The sequence below is a fragment of the Microcaecilia unicolor genome, chromosome 7 (assembly GCF_901765095.1).
Source record: "Microcaecilia unicolor chromosome 7, aMicUni1.1, whole genome shotgun sequence".
NCBI classification, from domain to species: Eukaryota; Metazoa; Chordata; class Amphibia; order Gymnophiona; family Siphonopidae; genus Microcaecilia; species Microcaecilia unicolor.
Genome location: NC_044037.1, coordinates 253,941,260 through 253,962,202, shown reverse-complemented (window position 1 = coordinate 253,962,202; position 20,943 = coordinate 253,941,260). Strand labels below are relative to the sequence as shown.

At 41.0% G+C, this 20,943-nt stretch overlaps 1 protein-coding gene across 2 annotated transcripts in view; it reads left to right on the top strand.

Moving 5' to 3' along the window:
- The window catches only part of LYPD6 (LY6/PLAUR domain containing 6), a 95,360-nt gene that overhangs the window by 51,944 nt on the left and 22,473 nt on the right, over positions 1-20,943 (top strand). For both annotated transcript variants that reach the window (XM_030210275.1, XM_030210274.1), the window contains exon 2: positions 18,466-18,651. In XM_030210275.1, coding sequence (XP_030066135.1) covers positions 18,534-18,651 — 118 coding nt within the window. In that variant the 5' untranslated portion in view covers positions 18,466-18,533. The remainder of the gene's footprint in view (positions 1-18,465; positions 18,652-20,943) is intronic.

The window sequence follows — 20,943 nt, the reverse complement described above, 5'->3', positions numbered from 1 at the left end:
TTAAAACAGAAGAGCAAGAGTAAAAATTAAGACGTACGACGTCCTTTTTTTGTTGTTTTGAGTAAAGGATGTCCAAAAAGGATGTCTTTTTGGAGTGGGTTATTATTATTATTTATTAAGTGAAGGATGTCCAAAAAGAACGTCTTTGGAGTGTTTTTTGTTTTTTTTTACAGGTGAAGGATGTCCAAAAAGGACATCTCTGACGACTAGTATTATACCATACAGAACAAGTTAAAAAGTCCACATTTGAAGTGTGACAAAATGGCATGCTTCCCTGCATGTCTATGTGGTGGATTGGATGGGAAGAGACATGATAAAGTATCTCTCATTAGGTTGGCAGGGATAGGGTTGCCATATTTGTGGAGACAACAACAACAACAAAAAACAGAGGACACAAAATAAAATGCTTCTCCGCTCCTGCCCCACCCCCACCCCCCCACCGTGCCATACCGTACAGTCACCTTGACACCTCAAGAAAGCCAGATTCTATAAGCCTTGAAAATACTGGCAAAAGTAACAGAAATGCATTTTCTTCCATACAATGGCATTTCTTTCAGCCTGTTTTCCAAGTGAAAATGCCTTTGTATGTGTTTATGTTTGTCTGTAATAACTTTTTTATTTATTGCCCTATCCACATCGAATTCTCAGGACATGGGAGCATGAGAACTGACAGGTGTGAATTTTATTTCTACATACAAGAATGCATTCCAGAAAGCAGGCCCCTTTATTTATGGGTGAAATTTCTTGTTATTGCAGTAGGGTAACAAAGAAAATGAACAAAGTCTGCTCTGCATAATTAGGGAAAAGTCAGGTGAGATGTTTCTGTTTATTTTGCAACTCTGCTGTGTTGGTTTCTGCTCCACCTTTGTCATTCAGAGCAAATTGAGTTTACCCTCAGGGAAGAAGTATCTAAGCAGTTAATGACCACCTCGAGAACTTCAGGATTTAACTCAGGAAATCATTAACAATGAGGAAATGCTTGATGTGAAGGTCATTACTGATATTTTAAACACCTATGGGAAAATATTCTCAGGGCACAAAAGGGGCCAGTTCTGGTCATCTTGCAATTCTTCTGCCCTCCTTACTTTACATCCCTGTCCCCATACCTTCCATTTGCTCCTCCTTGCTCTTATATGCCAGGCCTGATCCATTCCAGCCCCACTGACAAGATCAGCATGGCATTCTCAGTGCTTATAAACATCTTATCCCACCACTAGCATGTCACTTTTGAACTGTATAGGAGATGCTGGTAGGAGGTTTGTAGCACTGTTCTCTTTTCACAAGTGGCAGCATAGATGGTAACAGCAGCTCTGCTTTATCTGTGAAGGCCCTACTGAAAATAAGCCATGGCTTTTCAGCTCAGGGGCTGCATTGGGAAGGGGTGCTGAATAGGCAGCTGCTGGTGCTCAGTGTTCTGCTGATTGCTGCCGGCGTTATGCTTGGAAATTCAATGCCGGTCCTTGTCAGGGCTTTTTGCATTGAATTTCCGGGTTTGTGGAGCCGGCTAATGCATAGCTAGTCAAGTGCAATATTCAGCACTTAACCGACTATGGGGCACCGCATAAAATAGGACTGACTTTTATGCAGTCCTATTTATGTGATTTACCCTGGCTAGTTAAGTGCTGAATATTGGCACTTCTGGCCAGGTGCTGACTCCACCCTCCAGAACGTACCCAAAATAGCCAGTTTTCAGTTAGGGGCTACCCGGACATTTTCAGCGGTACTAACCAGTTAAAGTGATTTAACTGGCCAGGAGCTGTTTCTGGCTAGTTAAATCATTTTGAATATCAACCTGAATATTTACTCATAATGGAAAATCGAAGCATATTTTAAAGAGGACCATATTGCATATTTATTGGAATATATACATATCTGCAAGAAAAAAATATTAATTTCTAAGACAGGCTTGTCTGAATTAAAAGGTGTTTGCTATTGCCTCTTCTGTATGTTGGTATGGTGTTTAGATGTATTGTCTTGTACTTAACTGGTAGGTTTTACTGTGTCTTTTATATTTATATTCTGTATCATGCCTTGAGATATCAATGGTATGTCTGGGTACATCAAGATCCTTTGCAGAATGGTGAGAATTCATTCCAGAGGAACTAGAGAAGTTGATGGACTCCATGCACTGGGGGCTTTACTTCAGAGAAGGGAAGGTTGGCAAGATACTAATGTTGCAAAGGATCATGTGTTTTATGTGTGCTGGATGGTATGTATTGATGGGGGAGTGTTTTTGATCTTGTTGGAGGGGATAAAATCTCCCTTGCTAATTGGTCCTTTCTCTTAGGACAGTCAGCATTGCTTTATTGCAGTGGCTAAAAGGCAGTATGTCAGATTTCAATTATACTTTAGAGAAGCAACATGCATGGTAAAAATGTGACAACTGGTCCAAAGTATTATAGGTGTTACATTTTTAGAGTTAAGAAGCCCATGGTAAATAGCAGGTGCAGGAAAGCATACCACACTGTTTACCATGCACATATTTAAGCCTGATTTACTATTACTGCTACTGCTGTTAAACACTTCAATGTGCAGGACAATTTTAAAAGAGGGTGCCTAGTGTAAGCACGTTTTCAGGTTGCTATATATATTAAGTCAGTTGTATAACGACAAATGCCTAGTTGTCTTTATAAAATACTAGCATAAGTGACAGAAATTGTACCTACATTGCCAGGTGTAAATTTTATACTCCATGCACACATATGCATACTTTATCCATGCTCTATCCAAACTCCACCCCTGTGTGCACCTACCGACAAATTATACACCTTTGTGTCAAACTGCATTCTTTTACACTGGTTACTATAAGAGACTGTTTAGGGGCGGTTGTGACCACATATGTTGCCAGAGAATGTGGTAAAGGCGGTTAGTTTAGTGGGATTTAAAAAAGGTCTGAACTGTTTCCTAAAGGAAACGTTCATAGACCATTATTAAATTGACTTGGGGAAAATCCACTGCTTATTTCTGGGATAAGCAGCATAAAATATATTGACCTTTTTCAGGATCTTGCCAGGTATTTGTGGCCTGGATTGGCCACTGTTGGAAGCAGAATGCTGGGCTTGATGGACCTTTTGTCTGTCCCAGTGTAGCAACACTTATGTACTTTTATGTGTGAAAATGACTTTATAAAACTACCCAGCCACAAAGGAGAGCAGAAAAAACTCTACGGAATGAAGACCAATCCAACAGAAAGTAGGGATGGGCGATGGCAGTCACAAAACCACACAAGGCCAACAAGGATGCTAGAAGGACAATTTAGTCATAAAAAATGACCCGACACAGTCCATATTTTGACGGGAGATCCACCTGCCTTGGGTCAGTTCCTCCTTGTTAATTCACGACATGAAAAGCTGTTTGAACTTGTCCATGGAAGCAAAGTTCAGATCCTGGATGGGAAAATATCTGATGACGTTTGCCAAGTTGCCACATGAAGAGCTGAAAGCCCCTGCTCCTTCGGGATGCGAATGAAGCAATCTATCATGCCCTGAAAACCAATACAAGGGCATGATACTAGGCCCAGTTGTGTCTGCTTGAGGCTATCTGTTAATGCTGTAGTACAAAGTTCAAGTTTTAAAATTAGGGGGGAAAGAGTATGGAGACTGGTTGATAAAGTTTGTTTTTTTTATATTTTTATTCTGCCTATCAATAATCTACAATTCCTCCCTTAAACCCAATCTTTAAGTTCCCAAAGCACAGAGCAAAATAATGTTCACTTACCAGAGAAATGTCCTCTTATCTCAGCACTTCTCAGAAAGAAAGTTAAGTGGGACCTTTCCTCTTCATATAGTTTTGAATCTGAGGAAACGGCTTCAAACAAACCCTTTGAAGCTAACTCAGTAATCAGATTGCCCTTAATAACCTTTCAATATTCACTTAGTGCTTACTGTAGAATACAATTCAAAATACTAATAAAGGGCTAAACAGCCGAATAGAATGGAAAGCCTTTCTATAAAAAATAGAGTACCGAGAGTAGGTCCCTTAAAATTTTTGAGGCAACAATGATTGGAGACGCTTGACGACGTCCGTTTAAAAGCGGGGCGCCATCTTGTTAGTAATATTCCTCATAGAAACCCGACTGGGTACAACACAAGGTAGGAGTGAAAACATTAAGGCTATTCCATTGATTTTCATATCTCTCCTTCTAATTTGTTAAGAGTATTTTGTTGTAAAACTTTTTTATAGAGTACTTACAGAAAATAGAGGGTAACGCTCCTAAAGAAGCATTGGCGAAACAGGGGTCCGCTGTAGAGCGTGCCCTGCAGCCCACGCTACTAACAAGATAAGTACCTCATATTTGGTATCTTGAATCTTACTGATGATTATTTACAACATAATAGATTGAAATAGATAAAAGTTGTTAATAAGGAAACATAAAAAATAAACCAGAGGTTTTTTTGACTTATGAAAAAGCTCACCAGAAATTCACGTTTCAGATACGTGTTCAAGCTATGAATTCTGGATAGCGAAGCCTTCATCACATTGATAATACCAAATATGAATGCGGAGCTCTGAAGTCTTTTCCTCTGTCATCATAACGCATTATAACTGCATGAAGGAGAGTTCAGCTTGCTTTATTAGTATCCTTAATAACCTTTGCAAATATTCTACTTCCTCACACCTTAATTAACACCTATTTCAGGTCAGTAGCAGTGCTACCTCTCCAGCAGTCAAAGAACAGAAAATAACTGTCTTATAGAGTAAAATGTGAGCCTTGCTACAATCCTTTTTAATGTTGTTTGGCTGTTAAGTTTCTACCTCTAGAGAAAATTTCAGTTTAAAACTATGGGAAAAGGGTTGTACACTATGGAAACTAGTTAATACTGCTTTCTCTCTTTTTTTTTTTTAATCCCCCCCCCCCCCCCAAGACTAAACTAGGCCTTGCTGTTAATGCTGTAGTACAAAGCTCAAGTTTTAAAACTAGGAGGGAAAGAGTATGGAGACTAGTTGATAGTTTGTTTTTTAATATTTTTATTCTGCCTATCAATAACCTACAATTCCTCCCATAAACCCAATCTTTAAGTTCCCAAAGCACAGAGCAAAATAATGTTCACTTACTATAGAAATGTCCTCTCTTCTCTCAGCACTTCTCAAGGTCCTCTAAGGCCCTCTCAAGGATCATCACTATCTGTACCCTCGTCAAAAGAAATTGTATGATGTGATACCTGCTAGTGAGCCTTTTCAGGAGTAGCCCCCATGCTCTGTACATTCACTCTGCACCTGGACTAGCTTGCTACACACACTGTAACTTAGATCAGTTCCTTGTCTCTTGCTTAACTATACAATGAACTTGCTTGAATTTAGCTATCAAATTATCCCAGCTGACTATGTACCACACATCTTGTTCCCATCATATATCTGCTCTTGGTCCCTCAGCTATATGGTAAGCTGTATTGTAAATCTTTAGCACCATATCTATGTTAGTTGAATGTTCTAATGCATGCTTATTAGGGTATCATTAGTATTATGCTAACATTGTATTATATCTCTGGTATTTGAATTCCAGTGTTGTTAAATGTGTATATTTTTGATACTGTTTCATGGCAGTACTATTATTAGGTTTCAATTTACTGTTTTCAAGTTTACCTCATTTTTTGTATTTATGTCTATTCTTGATTATTTTACTGTTATTATGCTGTTAACAAAAATGTAATTTCTATGTTAAACTTTACCTGCTCTACACCACCTTGGGAGAATCTCTTCATAAAGGTGGTTAATAAATCCCAATAAATAAATAAGCAGTGAATGTGTATGAGATAAATTTGCATACACTGTCTTTATTATATGCAAATTTATCTTCATTATGGGTATCCTGAAAATCTGAGTGGCTAGGTGTGTCCTGAGGTCTGGGTTGCAAGCTCTAGGATGTTTTTGTATGTTTGATAAGGTCTCATTTTAGCCTATTCAAAAGGCTCTTTCCATGCACTCTCTGAGCCTAATGCAAAGGACCTGCTGCATGCTAATCTGGGATTTGAACAAAGCTCAATAATTGCAATGTGTGTGTTTTTAAAAATTATTTCTTTTATGTTGTAAGAGTCAATATGAGTATAGACCTTGGCACTTGCTTTTAAAGGCTTATAACATATTAATATCATTTTTTACTTTACTAGCTTTGGTTTTTAAATCCCTTTGACAGCGTCCTTAATTTATAGCATTGTTTTTACTATAAATAATTCCATGTTTTGACTGTGGTATTCATTTTATAGATGTACCAAAACTAAGCAAAATTATCTCAGAAGTCAGTTTTAATGATGTTGAAATGCTTTTCTTAGGTATACATGAGTTTTTATACTGTTATGCCCTTGTATTTATAGTGTTATACCCTTTTTATTTGACTTCATGGTCTGTTAGGTAGTGCCACCACTTTTGAGATATTCCTGGCTGGATAGGCTACCTCAATCCTTCTCACTGTCATTGCTAATCTCTGGGTTTTTAGATCTTTGATATAGTAACTGTAGACCTGGAAGGGGGTAAGTCATCATTTAATATTCCTTTGGATATAATACAGGATGAGGAGAATCCCTTTTGGGGGCTTCATTTGATTTTCCTCAGCTTTTTAGCCTGAACAATTTACGATGCTGTGATTTTTTTTGGGGGGGGGGGGGATTGCAGATAAACAGCAGTCCATTTGTACACTGTACTGTTGAAAAACTAGAAATCCGCTTTTAGGGGGACCTGTGTCTCCCCAACCGCTCTAACGTAAATTGAGGATCATTTGTTTTTGGGTGCTATACAGCTTGTTGTGCATTTATACCTCTTTAGACAACATGAAAACTAGAGTATTACATGTACTGTTTGTATCCTTTAGAACAATCCCCTTTTATAACACTTCCCTTCCCAAAGATTTATATCCTACCCACATTCTGTTATAAGAGGTCACGGTATCACTATTGGGCTCATTTTCAAAAGAGAAGGACGTCCATCTTTTGACACAAATCGGAAGATGGACGTCCTTCTCCCAGAGGCGTCCAAATCGGAATAATTGAAACCCGATTTTGGACGTCTCCAACTGCATGCAGTCCGTCACAAGGATGTCCAGATTTCAAGGGGGCATGTCGGAGGTGTAGCGAAGGCGGGACTTGGGTGTGCCTAACACTTAGATGTCTTTGACCCATAATTGGAAAAAACAAGGACGCCCCGGATGAACACTTGGATGTTTTCACCCGGACGTGTTTATTACAAATAAGGCAGAAAAAAATATCCAAAATGACCAGATGACCAGATGACCACCGGAGAGAATCGGGGATGACCTGTTACTCCCCTAGTGGTCACTAACCCCCTCCCACCCTCAAAAAACATGTTTAAAAATATGTCGTGCCAGGCTGTATTCCAGCCTCAGATTTCATACTCATGTCCATGACAGCGCATGCAGGTCCCAGGAAACGTTTTAGTGGGTACTGCAGTGCACTTCAGACAGGCAGACCCAAGCCCATACCCCCCCCCCCCCCCCACTGTTACATTTGTGGAGAAAACAGCAAACTCTCCAAAACCCAACACAAACCCACTGTACCCATATATAGGTGCCCCCGTTCACCTGTAAGGGCTATGGTAGTGGTGTACAGTTGTGGGTAGTGGGTTTGGGGGGCTCAGCACACAAGGTAAGGGAGCTATGTTCCTAGGAGCATTTTATGAACGCCACTGCAGTGCCCCCTAGGGTGCCCAGGTGGTGTTCTGGCATGTCAGGGGGACCAGTGCACTACAAATGCTGGCTCCTTCCATGTCCAAATGTCTTGCATTTGAACGTTTTTGACATGGACGTCTTTGGTTTCGAAAATTGCTGAAAGTCAGAAACGTCCAAATCTAGAGACATCCAATTTTAAGGATTTGGATGTCTCTGACTGTATTTTTGAAACGAAAGATGGACGTCCATCTTGTTTCAAAAATACGGGTTTCCCCGCCCCTGGATTTCGTTTCTTTCAAAAATGCCCCTCTATGTCTATACATTTCAGCATGGCATGCATAGAGCTATTAAACTAGAAAAGGTGATTATTCCTTGGAGAAATAACTATTTCAAAGTAAAAAGTAAATAGGGACTGATTCACATAGGCTTAAACATAAGAATATGTGTCCCGATGAGCGAAAAGGTACCAAATATGGGTTTATAAATAACAGAGATAAAGGCTATAAAAGTTTGGAGGGGCAACTTTCATTTCTGAAAGTTGTGTTCGCTATAGGGTCAGTAGAACGGCACAATGCAATTTTTTCACAACTTTGATGTTTTTCATGTTCTACACACTAAAAACTGCAAGTTTGCTATTTTTCTGAAAATATTCTTTTTTTATTATGGGCATTTTGAACAGAGCAGCATGTAGATTTAGTGATTAGTGTAGCTGACTATAAACCAAGGAACCCAGATTCAAATCCCACTTTAACTCTTTAAAAAAATTGTTTTTTCTACTGTACCTAAATAAATATATAAGCCACCTGAAAGCCTGATGGCTATTGAAGGGTATACATTCAGGTACAGTAGGTATTTTCTGTTGCTGGAGGGCTCACAATTACAAAAAAAAAAGAAAAAGTTAAAGTGGGATTTGAAGCTGAGCCCCTTGGTTCACAGACCACTACCCACTAAGCTAACCCTCTGCTCTGCACAGATGTGCATGTGGCCATTTTCTCAGACCTCTGTCTCTTGTTTTCCCTATTCATAATTTGAATGTTCCAGTATGGAAAATGAATGTTCTTGCTGGATGTCTCCAGCACATGGACTTCCATCTCATATATTTCCCAACAGGAAATCTTGATGTATTTCCTGTTCGAAATTACTTGAGATGGACATCCGCTTGGGACATTAAAACTTAGACATTCTTTCGAAAACGCCCCTCCATGTGTCTTTATAAAATACTAGCATAAGTGGCAGAAAACACACTTTGAATGCAGGTGTAAATGTTCGCATGTAAACTTCACAAGTACTCGTGCAAATTAGGATATTTAGTAATTCACATGTCTGCGCTCTGCCCAGACTGGGCCCTTAGCAACGCCTACCATAAAAGTGAGCACATTCATGCCATCAAGTGCACTTTATTCCTGGTGCTGTTTTGGAAGAAGCATTTTATGTGCACACGGTACTTAAGGGGAAGTCACACTGTTGATCAATACAGAGACATTAGTTTATTAAGATTTATTAACACTGTTTTTATGAAGAGATTCACCCCAAGGCAGTGATAGTCTCCATGTCATTCTCCCTAATATCCTGTTTGCTTTTTTGACCACTGCTTTCAACACTGAGCTGAAGATTTCCACCTATTGTCACCATTGACTCCAGGATTCTTTTATTCGAAGGTAGTTCCTAAGATGGAACCTAACAGTGTGTACATACAATTAGGATTATTTTTCCATACATACGCCACGCTGCCTTTGTCCACATTCGGTTTCATCTGCCATTTAGATGGACAGACCTCAGTCTCCTTGTGCAGTTCCTCATAAGTTTCTTCCATTCTGTATCTGTGAGAAAGGACCTTGATAAATTGTGTGGTTACTGAGCTTTCCATGTGCAAGCATGCATCGTACATCTAAACTATTCATTTTCTTATTGTAGTAGTAATTTAATTGAATTCTATATAAAATAACCAGAGTAGTGACCTAGCTGAAAGGAATGCTAGCTTCAGTTCATTTCTCATGATGTTTGCTCAGCATTGTTGGGAGAAAGTAGCTCAGTCAGTACTTTCCATAGTTGAGTACCCTCATGAAAAACAACGTGTTTAAAACAGCTTATAGCTAATGTGGTACAGACAGTACAGTGGCACAGTGAATCTTTGAGAGAGGCATAGACCAAGAACCATAGATATTGCATGGTAAGAGAACTATTACAGTACAGTGTCGATTTATTATTTATTATTATTTATTGCATTTGTACCCCACATTTTCCCACCTATTTGCAGGCTCAATGTGGCTTACAGAGTGTTGTTATGACCAAGTCATGACAGGGAGTTGGATACAATCAAAGTAATCAGAAGATGGATGATGAGTTAGAAAGGATGGTATTAGATAGGATAGTTTTGATAGGAGGTGATTTGTTTCTTTAAGGGTTCTTTTTGTAGGCTCTCTTGAAGAGATGTGTCTTCAGAGATTTGCGAAAGTTGCTTAAATTGTCCATAGTTTTTAGGGCTGGGGGTAACCCATTCCATATCTGTGTACTTCTGTAGGAGAAGGTAGTGGCTTATGCCTGCTTATATTTAAGTCCTTTACAACTGGGGAAGTTCAGATTTAGGAACCTGCGGGCCGATCTCTTGGCATTTCTGGGCGGTAGGTCCACAACGTTAGACGTGTACAGTGGAACATCTGCGTGAATGATCTTGTGTACGGTTGTGCAGATCTTGAATTCGATCCGTTCCTTGAGTGGAAGCCAGTGAAGTTTCTCTCTTAAGGGTTTCGCACTTTCGTATTTAGTCTTTCCAAATATGAGCCTGGCTGCGGTATTTTGGGCTGTTTGGAGTTTCTTAATAGTCTGTTCTTTGCAGCCAGCGTACAGGGTGTTACAATAGTCCAGGTGACTGATTACCATAGATTGTACCAAGGTACGGAAAATGTTTCTCGGGAACATAGTAACATAGTAGAAGAAAGGCTTAATTCTTTTGAGTTTCCACATTGAGTAGAACATCTTTTTTGTCGTGTTCTTCACGTGCGAATCGAGAGTGAGGTTTCAATCGATGGTAACTCCAAGAATCTTCAAGTTTTATGATATCGGAAGGGTGCAGTATGGTGTGATTATAGTAGAGTAATTGTGTTGCATTGAGTTTTTTCTGCATTAAGTTTTAGCTGGAATGAATCTGCCCAGCTATGCATGGTTCTGAAGCTTTGGTTGATCTTGTTGGTGATTTCGTTTAGATTGTGTTTGAATGGGATGTAGATCGTGACATCGTCTGCATAAATGTGAGGGTTAAGGTTTTGATCGGCTAAACGTTTGGCTAGAGGTATCATCATTAGGTTGAAGATGGTTGGTGAGATTTATCCTTTGGTGATCTGATTATCCGGCATATCTGACAGACTGTCCCCCCCCCCCCCCCTACTGTGATGCATCTCACTTATTTCTGTTGAGGGGCTTCTGCAGTGTTTTTCATATTATTCGACTTTTCACGAACAGGTCAGTCCTGCTTATATCAGATAATCGAAACTGTACTGTAGACAAGTTTATTGTTTTGGTGTGTAATTGGATTGCATATTGAGAGAACTGTTACTCCCAACCATTTAGTGGTGGGTGAGGGGTCCAACCCTTTATTTTTACAAACTTATCTATTCAGCAAATCCAAAGTGGCTCAGAACATCTGCACAGATTTGATTCAGCTGAAAATGATGCCTAGCAATGGCAGCTGTACTGCAAAAACACTGATAAATACCAATTTTATATACTCTCAAAGAACCCCTAATTAGCTGGAAGGTGAACACTTAAATTTACAAGTGATAAACACTTTAGAATTGAAACACTAAATAAAACATCAACACTCACAACACATCCTCATATAGTGCTCATCAGTCATCCACACTTTACCACTTTAAGTAAGCCTGTCTATAAATGACCATAATTTCACGAACTTCTGAATCTCAGGCACTCCTTGCGTAGCCTAATGTCATCCAGTAGGGAATTCCAGAGGACAAATGCTATAACCAAAAAGGCCCTACCTGTAGTCCTCTTACAAAGTCTTTGATACCTGGTGAGGCCAGTAACCCTTTACTGCCTGATGAACTCTTTGGAACATAGTTCTGAATGATCCACTAAATAGTAGGCAGTCAAAGCATTCTATAATTTAAGTATAAATATAATTGACTTAAAAATGAATTTGATTGTTCACTGCAAGCCAGTGCATTGATTCTCTTAAGGGCATAAGATGATCTAGCCTTTGTAGCCCACTTATTAATCTGCACAAATTATAACTAATGAAACAATCTGTGAGGCAAGCTCATATAGATAGTGTTGCAGTAGTCTAATTTAGACAACACAAAGGCATGAGTCACTGTTGATAAATCCAAATTTGGTAAATATGGACAAAGCTGACAAATCAGTTTAACTTTTATGGGAGTAATTTTATAAACAATTTTTCTTATGTAAATTTTTTTAAAATCTAAATAAAAAGGGGCTTATAAAATTACTCCATGGGTTACATGTGTAAAAGTATGTACAGTGCCTGCATATTGGCGTGTTCATGGCTGGAATTTGGAAAGATCATGGGCAGAATCATGAAATACAAGCATTCTATAAAATATACATTTATGCCTACTCATGTCTGCAGCTTCACTCTAAGTTTATTTTTTGCTGCTTTGGCCTTAGACTTGTGGAGGGGCATTTTCATGAGGACGTCCAAGTCAGAATAGAGGTAACCAGCTCATAGCGTCCAAAGTGGACATCCATCATACATGTATTTTCCAACAGGAAATACGTCAGAATTTCCTGTTAAAAATATGTGAGATAGGCATCCGTTTGCTGAGTATATCCAGCATGAACAGCCAGTTTTACAAACTGGAACGTCAAACATATGAACGGCAAAAAAGCAGGGACAAGGATGTCTGGCAGTATTCTTAGAAGAATGGCCACAGAAACCTCCTTGCAGAGCAGAGGGACAGCCTAGTAGTTATTGCAGTGAACTGTAAACCAAGGGACTCAGGTTCAAATCTCACTTGAAATCTTTTATTTTGCAATTGTGAGCCCTCCAGTAACAGAAAAATACCTATGTATACCACTTCAATAGCTTTTAGGCTTGCAGATGGCTTATGTATTTAGGTACAGTAGGTGTTTTTCTGGAGGGTTCACAATAAATTTTTTAAAAAAGAGAGAGAGTTAACATGGAATTTGAACCTGGGTCTCTTGTTTACAGTCCTCTGCACTAACCACTAGACTACTCAGATCTGCATGCAGCACTGTTCTGAATGCCCAGAATACCTGAAGCTGTCATACAGCCTGGTATTCCTTTCCATTTTTGCTTTCAGGGGAAAGAGGGGGACAGCATTCACTGGGGATTAAGGAGGTGTCATGCTTTAATCTCTCCAGTGGCCAGCTGCTCAATCAGAGCATCTTTTTGTACCTTAAACATGATTGAAACTGGTCTAACTAAGGAGACTCTTCTTTTTGAACTTGGATGTTTTTTCCCATTCAGTTATTGCTGTTGGACGTCCTGATTTTGTGCCCTCTCTAGTCCCACCTAAAACAAGCTCACAACACACCCCTTTGCTATTTGGGCGTATTACACTGTTGGATGTCCTTTTTCTGCCTTTGCAAAATCGGGATTTGGATGTTTCAAGCACATGGATATCCATTTGGGCATTTTGAGACATATGCTTTGAAAATAAGCGCCATAGAAGCTCATTTTTGAAACAGAAAAACATCCAAAAACAAGGCATAACAGGCAGATAAACTTATTTCTCACAGAAAAATGTTTAAAGGTATAATCAAACCAACACCAAAAAAAAACGCCCAAGTCTGCTAGCCACTGAAAAGACGATGTCCCAGAGGGGGCATTTCGTGGATGTGATGTGGGTAGTGTTAGGTGATGAGTGTTTATTGTTGATAGCAGATAGCAAAACAACTTCCTGGGGTGGAAAGAAAAATGCCCGGAATTAGACCTGTTTTAAGTGTCAAGGATAAGGTTAAGCCTGTCTCTAGACTCATTTGTGATTTTGCTGAGTCGGAGTGTGGAGAGGTGAAAGTGGTCATTTGAGAAATAGCGGAGAGTGGCTGAGCGCTTTGTTACCTTTGTGTGTTTGCCCCAATCTGAACCTTCTGATACATTTCCTGACTTGCCTCCTCTGTGTCTCACCCCAGGTCCTTACCCACACCTGCAACCCCCCCCCCCCCCACCACTCCCACCCCTTCCTCTGTATCTCACTTCCTTCCCCCATCAAGCCATCACTGTCCCCAAATCCCCACACCTCCCATTCTACATCCCTCCCTACTTGTCTCCTGTCTCTCACTGTTCTCCTGTTTGTCCACTTCCAGTTTGTCACTGTGCTCTGTGCTACTGCTGTTTGTGTGAGGACTTTGTGCTGTTCCTGGAAGAGTGAGTGCTTAGTGCTGCAGCTGTGTGGGTCTGGATTGTTGGTGGTGGGAGAGTGAGTGTTTTTGGTCAGGTAGTGTGTGTCTCACAACTGTGTGCTGGTGAGTGTGCTGGTGCTGGGTCTCACGAAGTGCAGTAGGTGGAGGTAGGTTGCACCTGTGGTGGTGGGAAACCTGGATAGCAATCATGGATGCGCTGCATGGTTTGGTGGCTCACGCGTTGCTGGAGGTGGATGAGCGTTTGGAGGGGAGGACCCGGAGGAGATATCCTTATCACAGTCTTCAGGCCCTGCACCCGCTTCCTGGACTTCACTGATCAGGAATGCCTTACAAGGTTCTGCTTTGACAGGGCTGCCATACAGCACCTCTGTGACCAGCTACATCCCCTTCTCCAGCCCAGCACACATAGGAAAATCATGTGCCAGTCCACTGCATCCCTCGCCTTTCTGGTCAGTCAGTGCTAGCAGTCAATGCAGGCCTCACCCAGCCCGCCATCTACAACTATCTTGCCGAATTCCTCGATGCCTTCCATAACCACACCTCACACTATTACCTTCCCTACTACCACCCTGCACTCCAGAACAACATGGCTCAGTTCTGCACTGTAGACCGCTTCCCCTTGGTCATAAGAGTCATCAATTGCACACATGTCACACTCAGACCCCCCCCCCCCCCAGGTATATGAGGAGACCTACAGGAATAGAAAATCATTTTACTCCATGAACATGCAGGTTGTGTGTGATCCTCAGGGGCAGATTATGGATGTGTTTGCCTGCTACCCAGGCTCAACTCACAATGCCTACATTCTCCACAATTCAGGAATCTACTGCAGGTTTAACCAAGGGGTAGATCACTGGTGGTTGCCTCCTAGGTAATCAGTACAGGAATTCCCAAATCCCACAACCCCTCTCCTTTCCTAACCTTCAACACACTCCCTTCCTCTAAATGCCCCCACAACCATTACCCTACCTCCACAAGGTCACTATACCAGACACCTCACAAGTGACAGAGGCTCCCCTCAGCAAACCTGGCTCATGACACCCATAGTCAGCCTAAAAAATGAGGCAGAGAAGAAGGCATAAGAGCACCTACACCATCATAAAACAGACCTTTGGCCAGGTCAAGAATCAACTCAGATGTCCGGACTATTCTGGAGGGGAGCTCATCTACAGCCCTGAAAAGGTTGACAAACCTTTCTTGACCTGCTGCATGCTACACAACCTGGTTCTCTGAAAAAGACAGGCCCTGCCAGAAGAAGAACAGCAACCACAGCAGCAGCCACCAGATCCAGAGAATGAGGAGCCTCCCCTTCCCTCCTTCCCCCCTGCACACAAAGCTGACCAGGGAGAATACCAGCTGGGGGTGTGCGCCAGGCAAAGACTTCTCCTGTCCTGTCCTATATGAAATGGAGTTCCTTTCCTTGCTGTGATTTTTTTATTTGTAAACCACCTTGTTTTGTTAAAAGTAAGGTGGTATATACAATTTTAAATAAACATAATCTAAGTTTGTATCTGAGACAATGGAAGGTAAAGTGACTTGCTCGAGATCATAAGGTGTTTTGGTGGGATTTGAACCCTGGTGTCCCTGATTTTCAGCCCACTGCTCTTACCATTAGGCTGATGCTCTCTAGTCTTTTAAATCAATCAATAAAATAAAATTCTTGAGAGCCAGAGGGGATGTTTCCTGCTGTTTCAGTGCAGGGAGCTAAATTCTCTAGTCACAGCACTATTAATGAACACATGGCTAATGTTTTACTGAGTAATCTGGCTTAATGACTCTCAGGCTTGCATTTCATTCAAAAGCAAACATGCCTGAATCATTATTCTGATAGGCAGGTCACCTGTGGTAAACGGGACCTAAAAACAGTTTTAAAATGTTTCAAAATTAGAATCAAAGGGGCTGATATATTCAGCCCATGGGCCGGCTGGCTATTTCCCATGGTCGGTGCTGAGCCCGGATATTCAATGCTGGGCTATTTCCGGTGACCAAAGAAAAAAAGTCACAGCGAAGGGGACGAGACAGATGATGTTGAATAACTTCTTCTGGACTCTACCGGCATTGAATATCCGGGGTATTTTTGGCCGCTTTAACTTAACCAAGTTAATATTCAGCACTGGCTGGTTAAGTTTATAGAAGCCAAAGATAGGCTTGCTATTTATGTGGCCTGATATGGTTGCTTAACTTAGCCAGCGAAGTGCTGAATATTTGTTGCTAGCCAGCTATATCACGTGATTTAGCTGGTTAGCCACTATCCCCTGGATTTTATATAGTGTATCTAGAGATCCGCACCAAAATCCAAGCATATTCTAGAACAATGTGCATAACGTAATTGGCTTAACAAGCTAATCAGCGTTGATGACAGCTCTTAACAAGCAACAATGAGCACTAGTTGGCAATAATTCGAATTTACGTGCACAACTCGCTAAGCAGATTCTTCAATGCAGTGTAATTAACTTCTAATGCGTGCAGGCAAAATGAAGCATAGTTATGGACAGGGAAATGGGCATTTTGTGGGCATTCCAAAATTTACATGTATAATTATAGAATATGGCCCAGGGCGGCTAAATCTATGTGGTGGGATTTTCGCCACGCTTTCGTTGGTGTAAATGGAGGCACATAGTTTTAGGCGCTGAAATATCAACTAAGTGTATTCTATATACCGCGCCTAAACCTAGGCGCTGTGTATAGAATACACTTAGCACTGATATCTACACTGATTTTTTTTTTTTTTTTTTTTTTAGGCACCAAATATAGAATCTCCCCCTATGTGTTGACTGAATATTCAGTGGAAGATGGCCAGCTGACCCCTGCTGAATATCCCCTGCTGAATATTCACAGATAGCTGGTTAAGTGCTATTTAACCGGCCAGGAGCCATCTTGAGTAGGCACCTGAAGAGGAGGGAGGGAGTGTAGGCCCCCCCCCATTACTGCTACAGAGAGGTAGACCACTGGGGGGAGAGGGAGGGTGGGATAGCTAGATATACAGATAGCGGTCCTACTGGACCACCAGGATATTTTTGTTTGATGTGGGAGGGGGGAAGCTGGGGGTTCCACTGGACCACCAGGGTTTTTGTGTTTTGGGGGTGGGGGACCTGGATGTCTAGGTCTTGTGTTTGTGGGGGGGGGGGGGGGCTTAGGTTTGACAGGTGTGGAAGAAAATCCCGGACCTGTTAGACCTCTTCAGTGGGTCTCCCCCATTCCTCTGTCACTGGCAAACCTGAGCTAGCATATGGTTTGCAGTGGGAGCAGCGCCCTTGTTTGGTGCGCTGCCTGCTGATCATGACGGAGGAATGTGGGAGACCCTTTTTTGCAAGATTTGCATGCAGTTAACATTCAGAGCTGGCGAGCATGTTATTACATTTGCTTGTTAGCTCTGATCATCGGATGGGAACAAACGTGGGCGCTAGTATGGCACTATTGGCCTCTAGTGCCCACGTTTGCTTCTGATCATCGGCCCATCTGTTTATTAGTGCACCTTAAGTTTACTGTGTGGTAGACTGATTTAAAACACACACACTTTGCACATAAAAAAAATTAATGCATGTTAAATTTTTTAAAGATTAAAATCTATGTGTAAAGCCAGTGCAGTTAACCAGTATCAGGGCTGCCGAGATGGGGCCCTGCCCGGTGGTGGACGGAGGGGGTCGGGTGGAGGGGGGGGCGGCAGCGGTGACAACCTTGGGGGCGATGGGGGCCCGGCCCATTCTCTTGGTGGCCCTGACCAGTATATGCTAGGAGAGGCGATTGTTGAACACTGTCTGTTCTTTGGTGAATTCTGTGGTGCAAGGGGGAGCAAGTGTCTCTTTTGGATACCAGCCACCCACATTGTAGCAGGCACAAGTTCCAGAACCCTAACTCCAGGTCATGGAGGGCTCCGTGCAAGAACAACCTTCAGAAGCTTAAAGGTGTAGGATGCATCTCCTGCAGGACAGAAGCAGGGTAGATAGGGCAATCCCCAGTTTATATGTATCTATACAACACTCCTGTCATTTCTTCCCATAAACTCGGAGGGGTAAGGAGCAGGTATTGTTAAGTGAATAGTAAATTATGTGCATTTGACAATGAGTCTTCTGGAAACCCCTTCCTTCCCCAACAAGTATGTCCTGTTTCAAAAATAGTATCTTGAAGCAACTGAGTACAAATTTTGTGTGTCAGATGGCAATATCTTCTGGTTTTTGATCAGATGCATGAGCTGAAGCTGCATTTATATAAGCTGGGATGCCTAGCTCCTTTTCTTTGGTCTTTCTTAGGTAGATGAATTCCATTAAAATTCAATCTGTCCTGATAGAATCAGAATGGGATTTTTCAGGCGATGACTTCATGGAAATGTAATAGCATTGATTACAGTAAAGTTTAGATGGAAGTTTACCAAAGAGCACTGAATGATATTTATTGTGCCTTTCTCATATCCAGGTAGAATGGTCAGGTTACCTATTTTGAATGGCTGTTTGTTTATACTTTTAATATGTATTATCTGTGTTGTATAGGTGTATTTCCCTTGACTTATAAGATCGGTGCTCACGGGAATCCTGTATGAGTGAGGACGCTCTCTGCAATGGAACCCTGGCCGGGTGTGGCCTGGGTCCTGCTCCTCAGTTTCATTGCTGACTTGCTTAAAACAGGTCAATCAAGAGATTTCACAGTGAAAGACATTATCAACCTTCACCCTTCAAGTAAGATTTATTTTCAATGTTTTGGATATGACTGAATTTGGGGGTGGTGGTTGGACAATGGGAGGAAGGTGGTTCAGGAAGAGAAGTAGTGGAAATCAAAGGCCTAGAATAGAAAAAGGCTCATGTTGGAGTCAGTACAGAGAAATTGAATGTCACCGGTATGTAAAAGAACTACGTGAAATGTGACATACTCATAAATTCAAAAATATTCTGTCCTTCACAGAGGAGATGATCTTGGTAAAAGGAAATGTTAGCACGTATGTTCAAAAAGATCATGAGATAACCTGCTTATTTGATGTATCGGATTCTATAAATCCAAAAAGCAAGGAGAAAACCAATACTCCCACAGGAAAGTACAAGCAAACTTCAGGAGCGGAAGGGACAGAGCACCAAGATGATCCAAGGTGGTGAAAAATAATTTTTTTATTAATAGCCATGTACTCGGTCTTGATCAAAATTGAACACAGAGACACAGTCCCAGACATTCACTCAACACAGGCTGTGTTTTGGCTTTCTAGCCTTCACCAGGAGTAAACTGTTATCAGCTTCACGTCACTTAAGCATGGTTGATTAATGCCCAAAACAAAGAGTTGGAAGCAGTATGAGGGTGTCAAAGTCTAACATCAAAATCTATGTCTCGGGAGATAAGTAAAAATACACAACAGCATTGTTGCAGGCTTTCTACTAAAACCTTGGTGCTTTGCCCTTCCATTCCTGTAGTTTGCTTTGGATTCTGTAAATATCATGCATCAAACACACTCACTCCTGACTCTATCTTAAAATTATGTTGGATCTTCAAGCACAGCCAAATTTACCATACTTCCTCGTTGATTCTTATTATTTTTCCTTTCTGCTAATCAACTTGTATTTGTTTATAAATATTGAAGTTACTTATCTGGACATTATTAGCTTCATCTGTCTGAGAGATTGGCACTTTGTAGTTTCTCTGCCAAGGTCCCTTTTCCTTGTTGGTTTGGTTTAGAAACCTTTTTTTCTCTGGAGTCTTTATTGTCCATTGGCATTTTTCCAAGCTGAGGAAATTCATTAAGGGGCCTATTTACTAACATTCAAGCACAAATGTCAATGCACGATAAACATCTGCCATAGATTTCATAGCTGCCTAATGTATATTAAAATAGTATTAACACCTCACAAACAAGGGATGATTCCCTACGAAAAAATGCTGTCCAGAGAAGTAGGAAAGGGGATGTAGGACAACCAATCCAAAACAGAACTCCAGAGGCAGATAGGTAAAAATATTTATTTTTTTAAGACCAGATACAATGGACTGGTTGGTACCTGGTCTTTGAAAATAATTATTTTTACCTATCAACCTCTGGAGTCCTCTACCTCTGCAGTCCTATTAAAATAGTATTAACACAAAATATTATACAAATTAGATAATGATTGGTCACAACTTGTCTTCAATATCTTTGAGGTGAGAGAAACCAGATTCACGTTAAATGTCACTTGTTACGAATGTATTAGCACAAAAACTTAACTACACTTCTTAGGGGTATATTAACTTTTGATATTAACACTGATGTGAGTGCATGCATTAGTTTACTTGCTCCTGTTTTGCATCTACTTTGTTAATCTTGTGTTATCTTGTCCATTAATGCGGGTGTTCAAACCAGTACAATAATGCCCAGTGCTAACACAGAAAATAGTTCCCTTAAGTTTCCTAGTTCATCATAAAGTTCTTCTATGCTCCTTTTCATAAAAACATGCTTCCAGTTTAATGGGACAGATCTAATTAGTGACTTTTGTATGGAAATTTTCTTCCTCTTACTAAGTAACAAATAGTTTACTGCAGTTGCACTGCATCTAAACTCCTTGTGTTCTTGCATTTGAAATAAAGTATACTCACTGATTTCAACTACATTTAAAATATTTTAATACAAAATGCAGTGAATTAGCATGTTGTGAGCATAATCACTTTAGCAGAATGTAGATTGAACATTGAGACACATACGTGTAATAACATAGTAGATAACGGCAGAAAAAGACCTGCACGGTCCATTCAGTCTAGCCAACAAGATAACTCATATGTGCTACTTTTTGTGTATAACCTACTTTGATTTGTACCTGTGCTCTTCAGGGCACAGACCGTATAAGTCTGCCCAGCAGTATCCCTGCCTCCCACCACCGGCTCTGGCACAGACAGTATAAGTCTGCCCAGCACTATCCCCGCCTCCCAACCACCAGTCCCGTCTCCCACCACCAGCTCTGCCACCCGATCTCGACTAAGCTCCTGAGGATCCATTCCTTCTGCACAGGATTCCTTTATGC